Raw genomic sequence first — 20596 nt, 5'->3', positions numbered from 1 at the left:
GAAAGTAAAAGTACTGTTTCGCATGAATATAAGCATGGAAAACTGACTTCAACTGAATGGGTTGGAAGGTGCAACGTTGCAGAGCAGAGGAAGTATTTGTGTCCAACAAGGCCCTCTTACACTCCTCTACCTTTAATGGTACGAAGACAAAATGGAAAGCAGGACATACATGGAGATCAAGAAATGAGGCCTTACACTTCTCAAATTCATCCACAGTCGTTTCTGCTACATATTTCTTGTCATCTGAGACAACTAGCACCTCTGGACCCTCTTCAATAACAACAAATGTATTATTAGCAGTAGCAAAAGGGAAGGAAATGAACCGCCATGCCTGGTATGTTACAGCATTCCTCATAGGTACCAATATCAGGATGCCTTCATGGGTCAACTGGGCCTCTAACAATGGGTAATAATATTCCAGTTGACTCAGATCAAAGAGTGGCATAAGTCCATGCTTCCACATAGCTATATAGCTATATCAAGTGCATTTGTTAATATATTAGTAGGCAGCAATAAAGCATTAACCCTGTTCAAACTTGCATCGATTAAGCCGTCCACCATATTGGCTGCATGCTTCTCCAAAGCAGTGGTTGACTCGTCGAGAGCATGTAAGTACTCAGCAAATAACACCAAGTTAGCTAGGGTTGGTAGGTTAATTTGGATGTTGTTCACAAGCTCTACTATATGGTTGGTAGTCCTAATTATCTCGTTAGCTTTGTTAGTGAACTCATCTAACTGTTTATACACATGCATGATTAATCTATTATTGGCTTTAGCGGCCAGTGTCAAGTCATGCATCTGTCTACCCAATTGCACTACATCCTTATCTAATGCCGTACCAAAGAGTTAGAAAATCCACAATTCCTCTCTTAGTACGTGCATGGACATGCTTGGAAAGATCAGAGCGTACGTTAGGTAAAGCTACATGCAAGTTAGTGAGCCTGTCGGTGAGCCTGTCTATATGCCTAGTCTGAAGCTCAACAAAGCTTCAGTGTCAGAGTTCGTCAATCGTGGGTTTCGATTAAACATCTTTCCCACTTTCAATAGTTGCTGTCTGAGATTCGACAAGCCCTTGGAGACCTCCTTGACAATATATGGCGTTTGGAGATAGCCTTCCATTGGATAGTAGACGCATACTGCATCTTCCACTACCACGACTTCTCCAAGTGGGCTCTTCAGTGCTCCTGGCATTAACGCAGTCGTGCCCATGTCCGATGTCGTTCCATAGGTCCACCCCAAGCAACGCACAAGGAGTATGAGCCACAGCCACATTTTTTTTTTTCTGCAAGAGTAGATACTCCCTTAATCACTCTTTGTGTGGGATCGTAGCTTGCTGCGATACTCTTGGTTAGGGACAGGTACGGATGACGACATAGACTGCGACGAAGACAGAGGGCACAACACATCAGACGATAGGCCTAGCTCTTGACTTACTAGTTTGATCCTATCAGCATGTACTGCCTCCTGAGTTCCATTAGCTTCATCCTTTATTCTATAAGTATTTCCACCTACTCATTCCACAACGGTATATGGTCCGCGGAATTTAGGTCTGAGCTTGGAAATTCTCTCAGGGTTGTGGATCGTGACCTTCTGGCCTGCCTGTAACGTCTTTTCTTGACTACCTTTGTGTTGTTTCGCCATCATCTCCGCTCTTGAGGCTTTTAATCTTTTCCGTACTTCACTGTGTATATGTTGGAATTTCAACAACTGTACCTTTGCGTAGTCTTCTTCGTTGTCTACTGGAGTAGGAGGTCCAGCCAACAAATCGTAGGGTAACACTTTCTCTTCTCCATAAAGGATATAATGAGGAGACTTCCCAGTTGATGAATTTTCTGAGGAGTTGATGGTCGCCGCTACATGTGGTAACCAGTCTTCCCAGTTATCCTCCTGTTTGTTCTCTCCACCAGGCCATTGCTCTTAGGACTGTAAGGCGTTACAAAAACTTGCTTTACTCCATACATACGACAGATTTCTTGTAACACCTAGTTACGAAATTCACTGCCATTGAGCAATACCTTAGGTGTAGAGTATGGACAAATCACTGAAGTCACAAAAGCGTGCGCCACCTCCGCTGAAGTTTTCGTCTGTAAAGGTGCTAAAACAGTGAATCGTGAGAAATGGTCCACTGCCACCAGTACATAACTTGAACCTTGACGACTTCTCGGCAACGCTAAGAGATCAATGGAGACTGTATCCCAGGGTTTTTCCGGTAGAGGATACTCTAAGATGGGAGTCGGAAGTCCCGTCGTTCCTCGTATTTCCGTGCATTTGACACATTGACTGACGTGGGCTTCTATGTCCTTCCTCATAGTCGGCCAATAGTATTTCTTTCTCGCCTCACGTATGCATCTATTGCGACCGGGATGACCCGCTTGAGGTACGTCATGAACTAACTGTAGCACGGCTTGCTGTAAGGTAGCAGGAACAGCCAACTGATATGCAGTGTCCTTCCCTGGGGGTTGCTTATACAAAAGACCCTGTTGAAGATGGAAGTGAGTCATTGGTACTGGGAGTTCAGGTAGACAAGTCTCGTCGCCAGACTCCAAGGCATAGATGACTTGAGACCACATCGCATCATTACGTTGTTCTGCTTTTACCGTGTCTGAGGAATACTCAGCGAGAGCAACATCCTCGGCTATGGTAGCAGCAATGTATCTACTCAACGCGTCGGCTACAATATTTTGACGGCCTGGTAAATATCTGACCTCTGGATCAAACTCCACTACCTTGCCAAACCAACGCGCAACCTTACCGTGCAAGTTTTTTTCCTTTAAACAAGTTGCGTATGGGCGCATGGTCAGTTAAGACAATTATCCGGTAGCCAAAGATAACATCCCGGAAATGTCCTAACGCCCACACGACTGCTATTGTCTCCAAATGTGTCGTCGAATAGTTCTTCTCTGGGGGTCTTAATGCCCTACTAGCATACGCTATGGTATGCGTCTTACCTTGCTCATCCTTCTGCTGTAACACCGCTCCCAGACCCAGACCTGAGGCGTCCGTGCACAGATAGAAAGGTTGAGTATAATCAGGAAACGCTTATACGGGTGCTTCTGACATGGCTTGTTTGAGCTCGTTGAAGCTTTTCTCTTCCGAGGGTCCCCATTTCCATGCAGCGTCCTTCTTAAGTAGCGTCGTTAAAGGTGATGCTATGATGGCATACCTGTGGACAAAACTCCTATAAAAGCCAGTGAGGCCTAGGAACGATCTTATCTGATCCTTGTTCTGTGGTGTAGGAAAATAGGTCATCTAGATACGCTAAGATGTCTTGCCCTAACATCTCGCCAAACAATTGGTTTATCATCCGCTGAAATGTTAAAGGAGCATTACTCAGTCCAAAAGGCATCCGGAGAAATTCAAGTGCCCACGGTGAGTGCTAAAAGCAGTACTGGGATGCGACTCTTCGGTCAGCTCCACCTGCCAATACCCTGACGCTAGATCCAGACAAGTAAACACAGTATTTCCCTTACCTAATGATTGAAGTAAGTCTCGCAGATGCGGAATCGGGTAACGATCTGGTACTGTTACCTTGTTCACTTGCCGAAAATCCACAACAGGTCTCACACCACCGTCCTTCTTAGGCACTAGAAAGAGTGGTGCTCCAAGGCGAGGAGGAAGGCTGGATAACGTCATCACGAAGCATCCTTTCAACTTCCTCATCCACTGCTTCCTTTTGGCTGTGCAGTAGACGGTATGCGGGCACATAAACTGGATTTGTACCAGGGCACAAACCAATATGATGCATCACCCTATCCGTCCTACCCAGCGCTTCTCCTGGAAGTGCTACTATGTCGGAAAATTCTCTAAGGAGGGCTAGGAGTCGTGTTTTATGGTCTACATTATCCGTGACCTTCACGTATTGCTCCAGCTGTTTTTCCTTAGCCAGACATACGGGTTCCAACTGAGTCGTTGCTTGAGATGTAACTACAGGAGAGATCACCGGCACGTCGTCAACTTCCTTTATGGGGGCACCATAGCACATCAAGTCGCCTATATAACAACCATCTCTGAGCTTAACTGCGCCACCACTCATATTTGCGATGAAGAGGGGCGTCTTCTGGTCTTGGCCAACGCTAGTCAGAGTCGATTCCAGCGACAATGCCTTATGTTTCACAGTCTCAGTTAAGCATGCTACATCAGTTCCCACCGACACGTCAGGTACTCGGACAGGAATTTTACAGACAGTTCGACTGGGTAAATGGTGATTACCACTCACTATAGCCCTGACTTTCTTCCAGTCCATACCCTCCGCTTCGTGTGCATCCGGGGACTCCCTTGACGCTTCACTTGTCGGGGTCGCAACTGGTTGGACGGCTCCTGATTGGATGCCAGTTCCAGTTCGTGTCGCTGAGGGATTAAGGCCTGTCTTTGAGGGTGTATTACTATATCATACTCCTCCATTGTTTCAAAGCCTAACAGCCCATCAGCTGGCAGAGGAAAATCCTCAACCACATAAAACGTAGCACGTAATACAGGAGATCGTTTATCTGCCTTCAATGTCAACGGCACCTGGCTTACAATCTTCATTCTACTCCCTGTCACACCTGTCAACATTACATCAGGTGGTGATAATGTCCAGTTTGTTAGAGGCATTTCACTTTTAAGTCTTTCCAACACTTTACTAGAAATAATGTTTGTACATGACCCTGTATCTACGATCAGGGACACTTGGCCTTTCCCTATGATCCAAGGAATAGATAATAAGTCCACCTTAGTAATAGCTGCCACACACGCATCGGTGGATTGTACTATTTTAATTACTTTTGCGCGCGGCCCTGAACTTCCCCCGAACTAGCTGGGTTCCCTAGTTTCTTCCTCTTTTCAATGACAAAGGGGCAACAGTCCGTTTCATCAGGACAATGCCCATGTATGACACACCATCTTTTCACCTCTGGCTTAACAGCCTTGGTCCTTTGCTGTGGAGAACTAGTAGCTGTATCTCTCCAGCCCGAAGTTTGCAAGGCTTTGCTAGCTTCTGCATAGCATATGCCTGCCTTCGCCAAAGCCTGACTTTCAGTACAGGTAGGATGCTGCTGTACTATATCAGTAGCCAGATTAGGTACAGGTATCTGCCACAAAGGAGGAGGGTTAGTCTGACCTTGCACGCCCATATTGTTAGTCATGCCCCAGGTATTTCAATAAGGGCCCTGGGTTTGCATGCCAATATTAGTATTCATGCCCCATTGATTAGGATTCTGGGTTTGCATGTCAATATTAGTATTCATGCCCCATTGATTAGGATTCTGGGTTTGCATGCCAATATTAGTATTCATGCCCCATTGATTAGGATTCTGGGTTTGCATGTCAATATTAGTATTCATGCCCCATTGATTAGGATTCTGGGTTTGCATGCCAATACCATCTGTGTTTATACCCCATGCATTTGAAGAAGGAACAGAAAATAAATTCTGTCCAAAACCTTGTGGTGTACTGAAAACATCTGAAGTATACACAGGTATGCGAGTGGTTGTAGTACTATCAGTAATGACTGGATTTTGCATATCCTGAGTGACCAAAGGTACTGTTGTAGTCTCAACTTCCACAGTCTCCTCACTAGGATTACCCTCTAGCAAGACTAGTGGCCATTTTGGATCTAACTGATTGCTCTGGGACTGTTGAATAAGTATGACCAGAACGCAAATGCAAAACGTTCAAATCCTCATCCTGTCCTTCAGAAATATCCTCATCACCTTGATCCTCAATATGTCCTTCACTCATTTAATATGTCTGAGCACTTTTATTTGATGTATCAACCCACTCATAAAATGCTGAGTCTAGTGGGGTTAATCTCTATTTCCCTAATTCTACGTCCCCACTTCACTGTATCCATCTAACCTTGTCAGTAATATTCCCCTCCCAGTTACAGGAAGATAAACTGACATAAAAAGGATAGTTATGGTAAGTGACAGAAAACGGGACACATATAAAATACACAGAAAGTATATTTATTTCAAGGGAATTCTGAGAAACCTTTATTTCCACTCATCAACTAACTAACGTGTGTTGATTCAAGTGTGTGTGTGTGTGTGGATTAATGCATGGACACTACCTAGATATGAAAGTCCAGGATGATGTTCCACATTCCACGTTCCACACTCCACCAGACTCCTCCAACCATACACGGCAGCCCGCTCGCTGTGGGAGTTAGCAAGCGACTGGTTCGCCCTGTGGCCTGCACCACGCCAGGCCCGCTGCTCTCGGCTCCCGCTCTCGGCTCGCTTCGGCCGTCCGCGCCTGTGGAGTTGCTAGAAGTCGCTCGCTAGTTGACCCACTCCTCACTGCACTGGCTTGAACTCTCCTTATCTCGTCTCTCACACACGAGAGCGAGATTCTTGCCAGTTTGCGTTTGAAGATGGAGATATCTCGCACACCACAGAGCGAGATAACTGCCAGTTTGTGCTTAAGATAAGAATCTCGCACTGGCAGAATTATGAGAGGAATTAATATTCACCACTCCAGTTTATCTGCTCCACTTAACTCACTGGTAATTAGTCCCCTTACAACAGTAGAGTAAGATTTTCTGTTTCACCTTCAGGAACGAGCGATTGCAAGGGTTACTGGTTCACAGCATAAATCCCTTTAGCACGTATCGTATCCCAGCACTGAACACCAATTTAATGTATCGGTACACGGCTAGCACTAAATATCGTGCCACCGCTAGCACCAATAAAATGTATCGTCGCACTGCTGGCCACCAATTTAATGTAGCTGTTATGGAGTAGCAGTTGACTACATATTAAGTGTTCTGCTGTTATAGTATAACTAGACCACCGTGTTGGATCGACGACACTGTCCACAGTACACGTCAGCTACTCGCCGTCACTGCCCGACACTTCCCACCAAAGGTCCTCTGCCACGAGAAGGTGGAAGCTGGTCTGTTATTAAGTGGTAGCGTAAGGTGACAGAAATGAGCAGATTAAATCTCTCTTTATTGGGTACAGAATAATATAACTGCGACCCCAGAGATATGTAAGAGCGACACAACCTCCCTTTAAAACTGTAAAACGGCCTCTGATGCTATACACTCACCGAGCCAACTAGGGCGCGGTGCTGAGGTCAGCTAAAAAGTGAGGTGCCGAGTATTACATATACTCTGGGCTTATGCAAAAAGTAGAGATAAATGACAACTCTACTAGCACATTATACACCTCTGTAAAATGGTATTAAGTACATTCACATATACCAACATAATAAATGGTTCCCCAGGACTTTACACTTACGCACTATTCAGATATCTTTTCACTTCTCCTAACCTTCATTTTATAATTGAAACAGGGTGGCCCTTGTGATCTGCCATCCACCTTCTTCCTATACCACAGCTAACAGCGAAATGATATTTGGTTGTTCATCATTCACACTTCATTACACACTGTTAATTATGACTAAACAGCTTTAAAAATTATTATGTAAAATGTGTGATACTACAACTTCATATGGAAAAAGATGTTGACACCAGAACAACCACAGCACCCCTTGTGTCCGCCACTGAAGTACGTGGCCGGATGAACACTCCCAAAGTTTATTACCCTGGCAGGGCGCGAACCATGGTTCACCCGTGAACGAAACGCACACTCTACCACTGTACCACAGAGACTCCTATATATATATATATATATATATATATATATATATATATATATATATATATATATATATATATATATATATATATATATATATATATATATATATATATTCGCTAAAGCAAGGGTAACTGGCTTTGCCCGGATAAAACCTATGATGGTGCACATACCAGCATGACCTGGGTCCATGGATGGCCAGTTGAGAAAGGAACACTGAGCTCCCATTATACCCAATGAAACTCTGTTCCTCCTTCGACCTATCATGTAAAATTTTAAAAGTCGAACAGACTTTCTTTCATAACTGCTGCATTATGTAGAAATTTTAATTCAACATCGAGGTCGCAAACTTTTCTTTCGATGGGAACTCTCAAGAAAAATGATGCTGTTATCCCCATTGATATATTCCCCATGGACATACTCCTACTATGGACCAATTTTAAATTTTCCCACCCACCCACCCGCCCAATCAATCCACTTATCCAACCCATTGAAGCCAATAATAATATGGTTGTCGAAGTAAATGATTCTACGGTAAATTGCTATCATGTTTGGACTTTTAGAGTGCTGAGTCATTCCAAACTCGGTCCAACAGTAGTCTTTTGATGGATGTCAGGCTTGTAATAGCCGTGGATTATTTGTACTCCAGTGTCTAACTGTGATATACAGTAATGGTATATGCCATTGAAATTACTAAAATATTACTCAGAAAAATCTTGGCCAATAAGAATGATCTCCCTTATTTTCAAAATTTTATAATCTGTGATCATAGACTCGATACCGAAGTGTCAGGCTGTCACAACTACAACTTGCATAAAATATATTTGATTTGTTGAACATTGTAGCCGGCATCTCATATATTTAAGGCCTGCCTATTATACATTATTAACATCAACTTCGTACTGACAGTCTTTGTATTATCTGAAATTTAGTATTTTGTAAATTTAAGCATTTAACTTATCGCCACGAGGCTCGCGCATGTGCATTAAAGGGACAGTCCTGAATAGAACAGCCCATACTCAGTGTTTACCAAAGACCAGTGCTTGTTTCGTCCATCCAGTGTTAATGTTTGAGAATGAACTATACTGCATTAAAGGGATTAAGTGTGATAACTCAAATTCAGAGGCTGCCGAATCAAATCAGGGACTACTTATCAGCCTTCATAAATATCTATTACCTATCCTAGTAACGTCAAGATTCAAGACTCACTCACTCAGGAGAGAGAGAGAGAGAGAGAGAGAGAGAGAGAGAGAGAGAGAGAGAGAGAGAGAGAGAGTTATCCTTTTTCTATCAGTTGATGTACAAAGGGAATTAATGGCTTGCACTGAGGCACCTGAAAGAAAAAAAAATGCTTATTTACTTTTATTACTAGTGTTATTACTTTGCCGCTAGGCTACCCCTTGATTTGTATTTGTGATGAAATTACATTACATGGCTGACTTTTAATTGTATAATACCTTGCGTTTAGTAGACATCTCAGCAAAAAGTTACCACCTTAATGTCTGTTTAAAATACTAAAAATGAAGAAACAAAATGTATGTACATTTTAATGTTGACAGTCTGCATCATTTAACGCACAAGAGTATATTAATGTGTACTATATAAATGTGTAATATATAAAAGTCGTACCAAGTCTCCAGTGCCATTTAGAATCATGTATGTTCCTTCAGTTTTTGGAAGGGATGGTAAAATAAATCATAAAGCATGTACCAAATGATGATCAGGTAAGTCTCTGAGCCTCTGAACGAGAACGAGATGTCTGAAGCCTAACTTTTTCAGTCCAATGATATATAGTTTTATTCTTGCTGCCAAACGATTTTACCATTTAGAATACTCATACTGAAGGGAGTTAATGAAGCTGTATCATCATCCAGTTCAGTCTACCCTAAGCTGAACACAGCCGTCGGAATAAAGAATAATATGATTTACGTCGTCAGAGTGAAGAAAGTGGTTTAATCACCCTCATGTAGCCGCACACGCTCTAGCCTAACTTGTAATTGTCTTTTCTTTTTTTTTCCTCGTTGTATAAATCAAGGTACATCATACGAATCATGCATATATTGAACTTAAAAACCTTGACTAATTGCCACAATGGTATAGTAATGAACCGTATGCACAACCGCCTCCTCCGAGGGCTAGCGAAAAGTAAGTCATGTTTTATCCCGCCATGGGGACGGTCGCTTATGGCGTATGGAAACAAACGTCAAGTGGCGGTATTTGGCAAATATTAAATTTCAGAAAACTAGAGCCGTGTTTTTGTCGTCCAAGCTGCAGCGCGTCTTGGGTCACTTGGTTTCTGTTCGCAAAAACAGTCCAGAATACGTAGAACCGAAAAATTACGTGCCAATCGCAAAGTAAACAGAGGGATTCGCCGAAGAAGATCTTCTGACGAATATGCAACTTACATTTAGCCGTTATTTGTGCTGAACTGGCTCTATATGTCTTTAATATTAGCCACCTGCACCTAAATGTTATGTGCATAGTGCTGATTTCATTATATTTATTATTTAAGTGTCCTTGCTGGCCAATCTCACTCTCCCCAAGCTACACCAAGACTGCTCCCGACCACGCTTGGGTGAGATACGATCATACGAAGACGGTCTTGGATTCGATGACAAACGCTTGGGCCGGCTTCGTATCACTTTGGCCGACAAAAACAGGGCAGCTTGGTTTCATCGAAGATGGCTTCGAATCCGATTCGTCAGCTTGGATGATAAAAACGCGGCTTAGGGTTATGACATGCTTCAAGAAAGCACTATTCTTACTCAAAAAGATGATACGAATGTAAATATGAAAGCCAATTGAACTGAACTCATCAGTAACACAAATTTCTGTGTGTAAGGGATTGCCAGACGGAAGCCCAAAGTACGCATATGCAAAATAGCCAGTCAAGAGTATTCATTCATGGGTGTGATATTTTTTATCAACGAGTATTTTGGTGACGTTAATGGTCTATAGTGTTGCCAACTCCTGTAATTTATCCAGACATATAGTCACAATCGTTATGTTATTTTTTCAGGTCTAGGACCGAGTTTTGGTTCACCAGCCAGGTAGCAGACGACACCTGAAAGTCCCTCATAGGGCACCACTTTAGCAACTGTAATGTACACAATAAATTTCACAATAGTTACACCTGTCAGAGCTGATCAGATAATTCTGTAATCATGCATCCCTCTTGTTTTCACGGACGACAGAGTGACAGACAGAATTTGACGTGAAACTGAATTTGTTGTGAGTTTAGTTAGTTCCAAATTTGTCATATGAATCATCAATCAGTCAATGAGAATAACCTTCATAGGTTCCAGTTATGTGATTCATCAGTAAACCTGAATTATGTTCTCGAAGCCTAGCGCTCATATTTATAAATGAGTTTCTGCTCGGTCTCCTCCGCTCCAACTCTCCAAAAAGCATTGTTATACACACCGAAAAACGTCTAGTTCCAATCTGAACCAACATAATGACACTAAGAAAATCTACCTTTTTGCAGTTTTGCCAGTGATTCTCAAAATTTTAGCAACTATAATGTACACATCAAAATGCGCTGTAAACCATTACATCTGTTAAGGGATTTTAGAGAGTTCTACTGCATATGCATCCTTATCGATTTTCATCAAGGACAGACAGACTGAAATTCCCTTTTATACATATACGGGTGTCTCTCTCTCTCTCTCTCTCTCTCTCTCTCTCTAATGTGTGTGTATGTGTGTGTGTAACAGACACACTTAGTCATTAACAAGACTCTGATTATGAACTTTATACACTTTATAATTTATCATTTTTGCTGCAAGTAACTGTCACTTAAAAATATTATTACAAAACAATATGCTTTTCACGAATGTATCTAGGGTGGTCAGTGAGAAATTACTGATTAGGATAAGAAACATGGTCACAAATAAAAAGAAAATACAAGAAAGCGCCGAAGAAAATTACCTTCATTCGGTGAACAACTGATAGAAAACAGTCACTGATAAATGCTGAGAGCATGATGAGCTCAAACTCCTCGGTTAAAAGATTTTGCATTTCTTCCTTTTCTAAGGCATCACAACAGAACCCAGGCATCTTCTGCATCATGGTAAATGAGCTCGTCCATTTCCACTCAAACATGTTGGGAAAGATCCTCGAAAAGTCCATGTCAGGCAGCACAACCTCTCGCACATTCTCACGCAGCTTTGACGGCTGGTAAGCAGACACCAATGTAATCTGCAGAATAATAACATTACTAGATAATTCTGTTCATTATATGTGTATTTCAGACTTGATAAATATATAGCTGATTGCCTGCACAAGTTTGACTACCCCTCTTAACAATATCATTATCCCCTATGACATATTACATATCCCTTATTACATGTTGTGGTAGGTGGGGGAGGTCACCATCCACCCACTTAGTGTAGTGGTACTCTGTTATTAGGGTACCTCTACACTGAGTGGCAAGCAAAATGATTTCCTGTAAACCAGGAAAGCATTTACAATGCAAGGTGGTAACCTTATAACCAACCAACACGTGTTCCCTACGTTACAGGAAGTGGGTTGGCGAAGGGTCAATGCCCCCCCCCCCCCGGAAGACAACTAACTAAAAATACGAACAAGAAGCCTCGGACCAGGACTGACCAAAAGATGACGACTAAAGACCGAACAAAGGACATGATACGGATGGCGACTTGGAATGTAAGGGGTCCAAATGATGAGGAGAAAGAGAAAGAGATTGTCCATGTGCCTGAGGGCCAAAATTGGATGTATGTGGATTAACCGAAACTAAATGGAGAGGTGAGAGTGTGAGAGAATGGGAGTATGGATAGGGTACTTTTTTTTTTTTTTTTTTAAATAAAGGGACAAAGGAAGGAAAAACAAATTATAAAAAAAAAAAATAATCCATACACCAGATTATTGGTGTCCTCTGTTCATAAAATATCTGTAACAGTTAGACTTGAACAGCTGTGGGTTGAAATTTGGAGGGAAACAACTCTGGTGAAGCAAGTTCCAGAGAGATGCAGTTCGGGGAATGAAAGAATTCTGATACGCAGAAGTTCTGCAATATGGCTGAGTGACATTCCAGTCATGAGAGCTACCAGATGCCCATGTAGCACGAGGGAAGGCATGGAGAGGTGGCACCATGGACGCAACTTTGAGCATTTGCCAAAAAAATATCTGTAAAATAATGCAAGGGAGGCAACATTCCTTCTTTCTTTCAGGGGAGGTAGTTTATTTGTAATGGCAAGGTTGTTAATAATTCTAACAGCTTTGTTATGAATTTTTTCTAGTTGTTTTAATGCAACCTCTCCACATCCATTCCACAAGGGTGAGCAGTATTCAAGCTGAGAGTGCACATGACTCTTATAAATTATAGCTAACTGCTCATCAGCGAAGAAGTCACGGACTCTGTACAGTAATCCAAGTTTCTTTGAGGCGGTTTTAGCAAATGATCTAACATGAGAGGTCCAGCTGAGGGCATTGTTAAGTGAGACGCCAAGAATTTCAATACTTTTGGAGATGTGGATATTAGTAGCACTGAAGGTAATGTACGAGTCTGGCAATATCTGTCTATTAGTAAACTATATATATTTAGTTTTACTAGCATTAAAAGAGACAAGGTTGTTTTGTCCTCATTCACTGATCATAGACAGGTCTTGATTTATGGAGATGGCTGTACTGAGTTGAGAGGTAGAGATAACAGACTTTGTAAATGGATGTCTGAGTGTGAATGAACTATGTAGTGTTGGGTCATCTGCATATGAGTGGATGAGATTGTGGGTGACAGATAAGAGATCATTAGTATGAACCATGAATAGGGTTGGCACCAGAACTGACCCATGTGGGACGCCGGTGTTAATTGAGTGGAAATTGGAATATACATCATCTACTTTTACTCTTATTTTCCTGTCACTATGATATGAAGAAATCAAAGGAACAAAAGACGTTAGTCCATAGCAAAGGAGTTTGGACAGCAGGGAACGGTGCCATACTCTGTCGAAACCTTTAGAAATATCAAGAGCTACTGCATGAGTTTCTCCATGTAGATCAATGGATTGATGGATGGTATGAGTTAGGAGATTAAGTATGTCAATGGTGGATCTTTCGTGAGGAAAGCCATATTGTCTATCACTAATTAAGTTGTTGGATTCAAGATATTTAACAACGTGCTTTATAATTAAAGTTTCAAATACCTTTCCAAGAGAAGATGTGACAGCTATTGGTCTGTACTCAGAGGGGTCAGAGGAACTTCCTATCTTCGGAACTAGGTGGATATTGGCTTCTTTCCATGAATTTGGGAATAAAGAAGTACGTATGCATAGTCTGAATAATTTAGCTAGGACAGAAGCAAGTTCAGGAGAACACTTTTTCAAAACAATTGGCGGAATTCCATCTGGGCTTGGAGCTTTGTTGGTAGGTAAATTGTCTAGGATGGATTTTACGTATCTTGTCTATTTTAAGTGGGGCAATTTCGGGAAAGTCAAGTTCTAGTACTGGGACATTCTGGCTGGTATCGTCTATGGTAGGTAGAGTTTCTGGCAAATGTACTGGCAAAAATATCCGCTTTCCCACGCGGGTCATTTGTAATGTTGCCATCTGAAGATTTTTGTGATGACCTGTTAAAGTTATTATTGAAAGAATTAAGAATTGACCAGAATATTCTATTGTCATTAAGGTTGTTAAGTAGTTTTGATGCTTGCTTTTGAAGAAAGTTTGATTTAGATAGATTTAATACAGCTTTTGCATGATTTCTAGCAATTTTAAATTGAGAGAGTGATTCAGATCTTTTTTATTTTAAGTAAGAGTTATATGCTAATGACTATTGGGCTGTTGCTCTGGCACAGTTGCCATCAAACCATTTTGGAGAGTAGCTGAGAATGAGAGGACAAAAGAAGAAGTGTGTATTGTGGTAACAGATGGAAGGAGAATATAAGAGAGTATGGATCGGTTGACTCAAGGATTGTGTAGGTAAGATTGAAAGCTGCACTACAAATGTGGGTGACTGTATGCGTGTATGTGCCAACGCAAGATCGTGCAAGCTGAGTGAGAGAAAAGTTCTGGACAAATGTGGAAATGTGCATTGAAAAGTTTGAAAGGAATGACAGAGTGTTTTTGATTGGCGAAATGAATGGTAAAGTACTGTAGAGAATGTGAAGGTGGATGGAGTAGTTGGTGAGTGGGGTGTGCCTGCTGAGATAGATGAGAATGGCAGTTAGATGAGAATGGCAGTGCTTTAGTGGACATTAGAAAGAAGTTGGTGATAGCCAATACCCTCTTCAGGCACAAAATAATCATAGATATACATGGTGAGTGTTGAGAAAGGTGGGTGGCTAACTGAATGAACAGAAGGCAATGACTGATTATGTGTGTGTGGATGGAAGGATGCGAAAGTGTGTAATGGATGCAAGAGCATATAGAGGTTGGAGGGGTGGATTTTCCGATCACCACTTGATGGTGGTCAAAAGCAGTGTCCAAGTGAAATGGAGAAATAGAAGAAGGGAAGGATGGGAAAAGGTAGTATATGCAAGGAGAGTGGAAAAGTTACAAGAGGATGAGATAGAGGCAGAATATAAGAGAGAAGCGATTGGGTTTATATATATATATATATATATATATATATATATATATATACATACACGGATTGAAGCAGATGGGGGGAAGTGGAAGGTGTGTGCAAGATATTCACAGAAGAAATCTGTGCAGCATGTGAGGTAGTGTGTGGGGTGAAGAGAAGACGAAAAGGGGTGCAAGGAACAGCATCGTGGAATGAAGAGGTAAGACAGGCTGTGGCACAAAAAAAGAAAGCATATAATGAGTGGAAGAGAAACAGGGGCGTGGAAGAAACTGAGAGATGGAAGAGAGAGTTATATGCAGAGAGAAAGAGAGAGGTGAAAAAATTAGTAAGAGAGAGTATGAAGAGAGTGTCTAAGGAACTCGGAAGGAATTTGAGCGTAAAGTGAAGGGAATGTAATAAAATGTTCTGGAAGGAGATAAAGAGAATTAGACAGGGTGGCAGTGATGTTAGTCGGGGAGTGAAAGATAAAAATGGTAGATCACTGGTGGAGAAGGGAGAAAAAGTGAGCAGATGGAGAGAACACTTTAAGGAACTGTTGAACATATAGAATGAAAGCAATGCGAGTATAAGTGGCTGGGGAATGGCTGGGAGAAGAAGGGATGTGAGAGGAAAGGAAGAAATCAATTGGATGGTAGTTGTAGAAGCAATGAAGAAAGTCAAAATGGGGAAAGCCCCAAGAATTAATGGGGCGTGTGGTGAAATGCTGAAGCATGGGGGAGAGATAGTAGTAGAATGGATGTGGCAGATGTGCAGGTTGGCCTGGGAGGAAGGTAGAGTCCTGGAGGATTGGAAATCAGGTATAATTATTCCCTTGTACAAAGGAAAAGAAGAAAAAGAAGTGTGTGGGAATCATAGAGGCATTTGTCTTCTTAGTGTAATAGGAAAATGATATGGTAGGATACTTATTGAAAGAGATAGGGAAATAACAGAGGAATTAGTTGGAGAAGAATAGGGAGGTTTTAGGAAGGGAAGAGGTTGTGTAGATCAGACATTCGTTCTTAGATCTTTAGTGGAAAAGTTCCTAGAGAAGGGAAAGAAGTTGTATGCAGCCTTTATGGATTTGTAGAAAGCATATGACAGGTTGGATAGACAAGGATTGTGGAAAGTAATAAGAATATATGGAGTAGATGGGAAGTTTTTGAATTCTGTGAAGAGAATGTATAAGGGTGCTAAGGCTGCAGTGTGTGTGGATAGTGAACCGAGTGAATTTTTATACTTGAAGGTTGGACTGAAACAGGGATGTGTCATGTCTCCATGGTTGTTAGATCTGTATATGGATGGGGTTATAAAAGAGATACAAGGTAGGGCAGTGGATGTTGGAGTGACCCTAATGAGAGAGGGCAGTGTTTGGAAACTCCCTGTACTGTTGTTTGCAGATGATACTGTGTTGTTAAGTGAAGACGAAGGGGAGCTGCAAGGCTTGGTGGATGAGTCTGGGAGAGTGTGTTAGAAACAGAATCTAAAGGTGAATGTAGGGAAGAGTAAAGTTATGGTCTTCGAGAGAAGTGAAGTCAATGAATGTACAGTGAGACTGGATGAGGAGGAAATGGAAAATGTGAGTGCATTTAAATATTTGGGTAGTGTGATGAGTAAAGATGGAAGTTTGTAGGGTAAAGTGATTGAAAGGGTAAAACAAGGAAGAAAGGTTGCTGGTCCCTTGAAAGCAGTAATAAGAAACATGGAAGTGATCATGAAAGTAAAAAAGTTACCACATGACAGTATTGTGATACCAACTCTAACGCATGGAAATGAAGCTTGGACCTTGTTGGAGGGACAGAAGTCAAGAGTGAGAGCAGTGGAAATTAGTTATTTCAGAGGAGCATGTGCAGTCACATAGAGAGACAGACTGACTAATGAGGATGTGAAGGAGCGTTGTGGTGTGGATGTGGATGTGATAGGAACTGTTAGGAGAAATACACTGAGATGGTTTGGCCATGTGGAGAGGATGGAGAGTGCGAGACTGACAAGGAGAGTGTGAGTGACGTGGAGGGGGGGAGAGAGATGGGGAGGCCAAGGATGAGATGGAGGGATGGAGTGCAGAGGTACAGTATATGAGAGAGGGTGTGTGTGAGCTGGAAGCGGGTCAGTGAAGGGACAGTGGAAAGGGCCGGGCGGAGGCGATTTGTTTGTGGCCATTCCTTACGGAATTAAGGCGTCTGGCAATAGATAGATTGACAGACATAATAAATCCAAATGGTCGTTTTTGATTAATTGCTTACACAATGCCATTCAGAGGCCTATAACTGATTATTATTGCCTTACATATTTAGTCCTGGGAATTTACGCTTCTGACGACCTATAAATATGTAATGCCATACAAATGGAAAGGAAAAATCATGACACTTATCTTTTGCTGTTCAAAAAAGAAGAATTGAATTTCTATGTAGCCTTTTTTAACCTATTCATGGCAATGATGCCATTTTTCTTTTATCCTTTCTTGTTCTTCGCAATCCATTTTATTAGGTTTAGGATGGATTTGTTGGTTTCAAATAATTAGGAACTTCCTCCACTACCCCTTGCACTGGGAAAGATCTTTGTAAAACTAACAAAAATAATCTTGGAGTGGCAGAATTAAAATAAAAAGGGTGTTGATTGCATAGGTGGATCCAGGAATGTCACCTATGCTGCCAGGGCAACACCTCTGGTTTATCACATTAAGGTAACATCCTGTACTGTGCATATATATAAAACGCATCAATTACTGGTTATTATGTTTATTTCCCCAACACAAACCATCCTTGCTGAAAAATGTCGTTTAATTGATTAAGAGGAAGGGGATGTCGAACACTCATTTCTTTGGAAAATGATTTGAGCAACACCTCAGAAATATTCCTGGATTCGCCCCTGCATTCAGTGGTGTTGGAGGAATAATTATCTGGTTTGCATCGACAACAGCGTCTTTATGATCAAATACTGCAGTGTCAAAAGTATACTTGTATATAAACTCAGTGGGATAATTATATAACAAGCCAAGGACTGTGACTAACGTTTTAGTTATTGATACTTTTCAGTGTGGTCCAAATATAATGCTCCTCTTCCACTCCAGCAGAAGAGCTTTCGTGTTCCAGAACAATGGATGAAGGTGGTAATATGAATAGGACTCTCTCTCTCCCCTCTCTCTCTCTCTCTCTCTCTCTCTCTCTCTCTCTCTCTCTCTCTCTCTCTCTCTCTCTCTCTCTCTCTCTCTGTGTGTGTGTGTGTGTGTGTGTGTGTGTGTGTGTGTGTGTGTGTGTGTGTGTGTGTGTGTGTGTAATAAGTCACCTGATGGCCATGGTCTGCCAGTGCGTTGACGATGCCCATAAAGAAGTTCTTGTGGCTCTTTGACCCTACAGGATTGAGGAAGAGGATACGACCCGCCTTCACAGATGACACACACACCACCGCAGCCACCAGCAGCAACCACACCCGCATCTGCAAACCACAATGTACAGTTAGGGAAGCTTGTGGTTAGGTGGTTTGCAGGGACGCACCTCTAAATACTATTTTACACAATGATTTTGCCTTGTGTTGATTATTGTTGTGCAATATGGATTGGTCTAGCAGGTATCTTCTGATTGCTGAATTGTCAAAACACCTGTTGGTAGAAAGTGTATTGATGCTAATGTTCCTTTACGTCTCTAAGAACCAGCTGCTGTTCAGTCATCTTCACCTGATTGATCGTTTTCGCATGTGGCTTCTAATTTATATAATACTCGTAGACCGCCTTTATCCACGAGACATATTTTGACCACTGTTAAATCTTTTAAGGGGCAGCTGAAACTATACTGTCGTGAGGCTGCTGTCTTGAAAGATGTGCTGTGATGGGTAATTACAAGGTATAGTTATTGACAGTTCTTCAGACGAAATATGTATTGTATATAAATAATGTCACAATACTTTTTAGTGTGAAGGTATAAGTTTGTTTTGAGTGCTAGTGAATTATACTGGAAAAGCTGACGCTTTGGAGAAACAAAAGATCACGTTTTTATTATTACTCCTACTACTACTACTACTACTACTATTATTATTATTATTATTATTATTATTATTGTTATTATTATTATTGTTATTATTATTATTATTATTGTTATGCAGCGTCTGGGCTCTGACTTCTTGGTTTCAGCTATAGTGCGGGCCTTGGGTTCTTTGTTCACGACCAGGTCAGAGTAAACAGAGAAGGAGGGGGAAGTCCAAACACCGACTGAGCAAAGGCACACATATATTAACGATAAGTTTGGGTTACAATATATCCCACGCTTCAGTCCATGACCAAACCTAGTGAATACAGAATATTAGCTGACACGGAACACTGTGCCTTACACTAAATGTCTCCTCCTAGTTCATACAGAGTACTGACCAACACAAGAAGTGTATCTTCACTTACAAGGAGTAATCTCACTTTGCAATACACATATAATTCATACAGTGGTTCAGGTATATCCTGTTCCTGTATACATATGACACTCCTAATACAGTCTACTTCAGTATACACAGCGCGTGACAGGGACCGAAGCACATTCTCATTTCACGACCATTCGCATGACATGGATGGAACCTTACACTAGCTATGACACATCCGCATCATATAAATGAGGGCTAGGCTATCTTATGCTTCACTCACGTGACATGGGACGAGGGAATATACCACCTATAACCTACTTGCGTGACAGGGGCGAAGGACACTATTATTATAAAGCATTCTCACGCAGGCCAATCACAGAGTGTAAACCCTTATTACTGACACTTGGTGTATACAGAATAAGACTGAGAAGGCGGGGGGGTATATGGTAACACAGGGGCAGGGACACAACACTGATACTTAGAGGTAGTTCGTTGTGTACTGCAAGGAGGGGGAGTCACACTAGGGGAAGCGACTGGGGCTTCCCGTCTCGTGCCTGCACTGGCTATCAACATGAGTTTTCCCCTGGGGTTACAAGTTCACTGGTTCAAGCAAGGGGTAGGGGTGGAGGCAACACTAGGGACAGTGGGGAGGGTCTGCTTTTAAACATTAATACCACCAGGGGACGGAATCACAACCTTAGACTCTTTATACTCGTGGACACAAGCGGAGAGAGGCACCAGAGCACGGTGAGAGGCCCACTATACAGGAAGTCGCAGGTGACGGCCGGGCGTAGGGTGCAGGCTGTCAGGAGTGTGCTCCCGTGGCGAGTTGCTGTCTGGATCGCCATGGGCTCCACGGGAGCTGATGGGCAGAGTGGTGGGCGGCCCTCTCTTTGCAGGGGCCCTGGGTGAGGTGTGGCCCTCGGGGCTGGGGCCAAATAGGGCCAGGAGACGTGCAGCATGGTGCCTGCCTTTTTGTCATAGTAGGGGTCGTGGGGGTAGAACTAGGTAAGCCGAGGCCAAGGGTCGGCTGTGGGTCGGGCAACGCTCTTCCGTGGCCTTCGTCCCATCCAGGAGGGGTGGCTGTCAGGGGTTGACTGTGGCTGCCTTTGCCAGGGGAGGCCTGGTGGCTGTGGTGGGCGGTAGAAGT

The 20596-nt window shown here is 42.3% G+C and overlaps 1 protein-coding gene across 1 annotated transcript in view; it reads right to left on the bottom strand.

Moving 5' to 3' along the window:
* The window catches only part of LOC145401606 (UDP-glycosyltransferase UGT5-like), a 92240-nt gene extending 73703 nt beyond the window's left edge, over positions 1-18537 (bottom strand). Inside the window, exons 1-2 of the mRNA XM_080273798.1 lie at positions 18388-18537; positions 11511-11780 (exon numbers count right to left, since the gene is read on the bottom strand). Of these exons, the coding sequence (XP_080129924.1) occupies positions 11511-11780; positions 18388-18537 (420 nt within the window). The remainder of the gene's footprint in view (positions 1-11510; positions 11781-18387) is intronic.
* Positions 18538-20596: the final 2059 nt, after the last annotated feature.

Source organism: Coenobita brevimanus, chromosome 56 (assembly GCF_032717465.1).
Source record: "Coenobita brevimanus isolate Jiangsu-jjx chromosome 56, ASM3271746v2, whole genome shotgun sequence".
In the NCBI taxonomy this organism is placed as follows: domain Eukaryota; kingdom Metazoa; phylum Arthropoda; class Malacostraca; order Decapoda; family Coenobitidae; genus Coenobita; species Coenobita brevimanus.
Note: the sequence above shows the minus strand (reverse complement) of the source record. Positions and strands in the feature narration are given on the sequence as shown.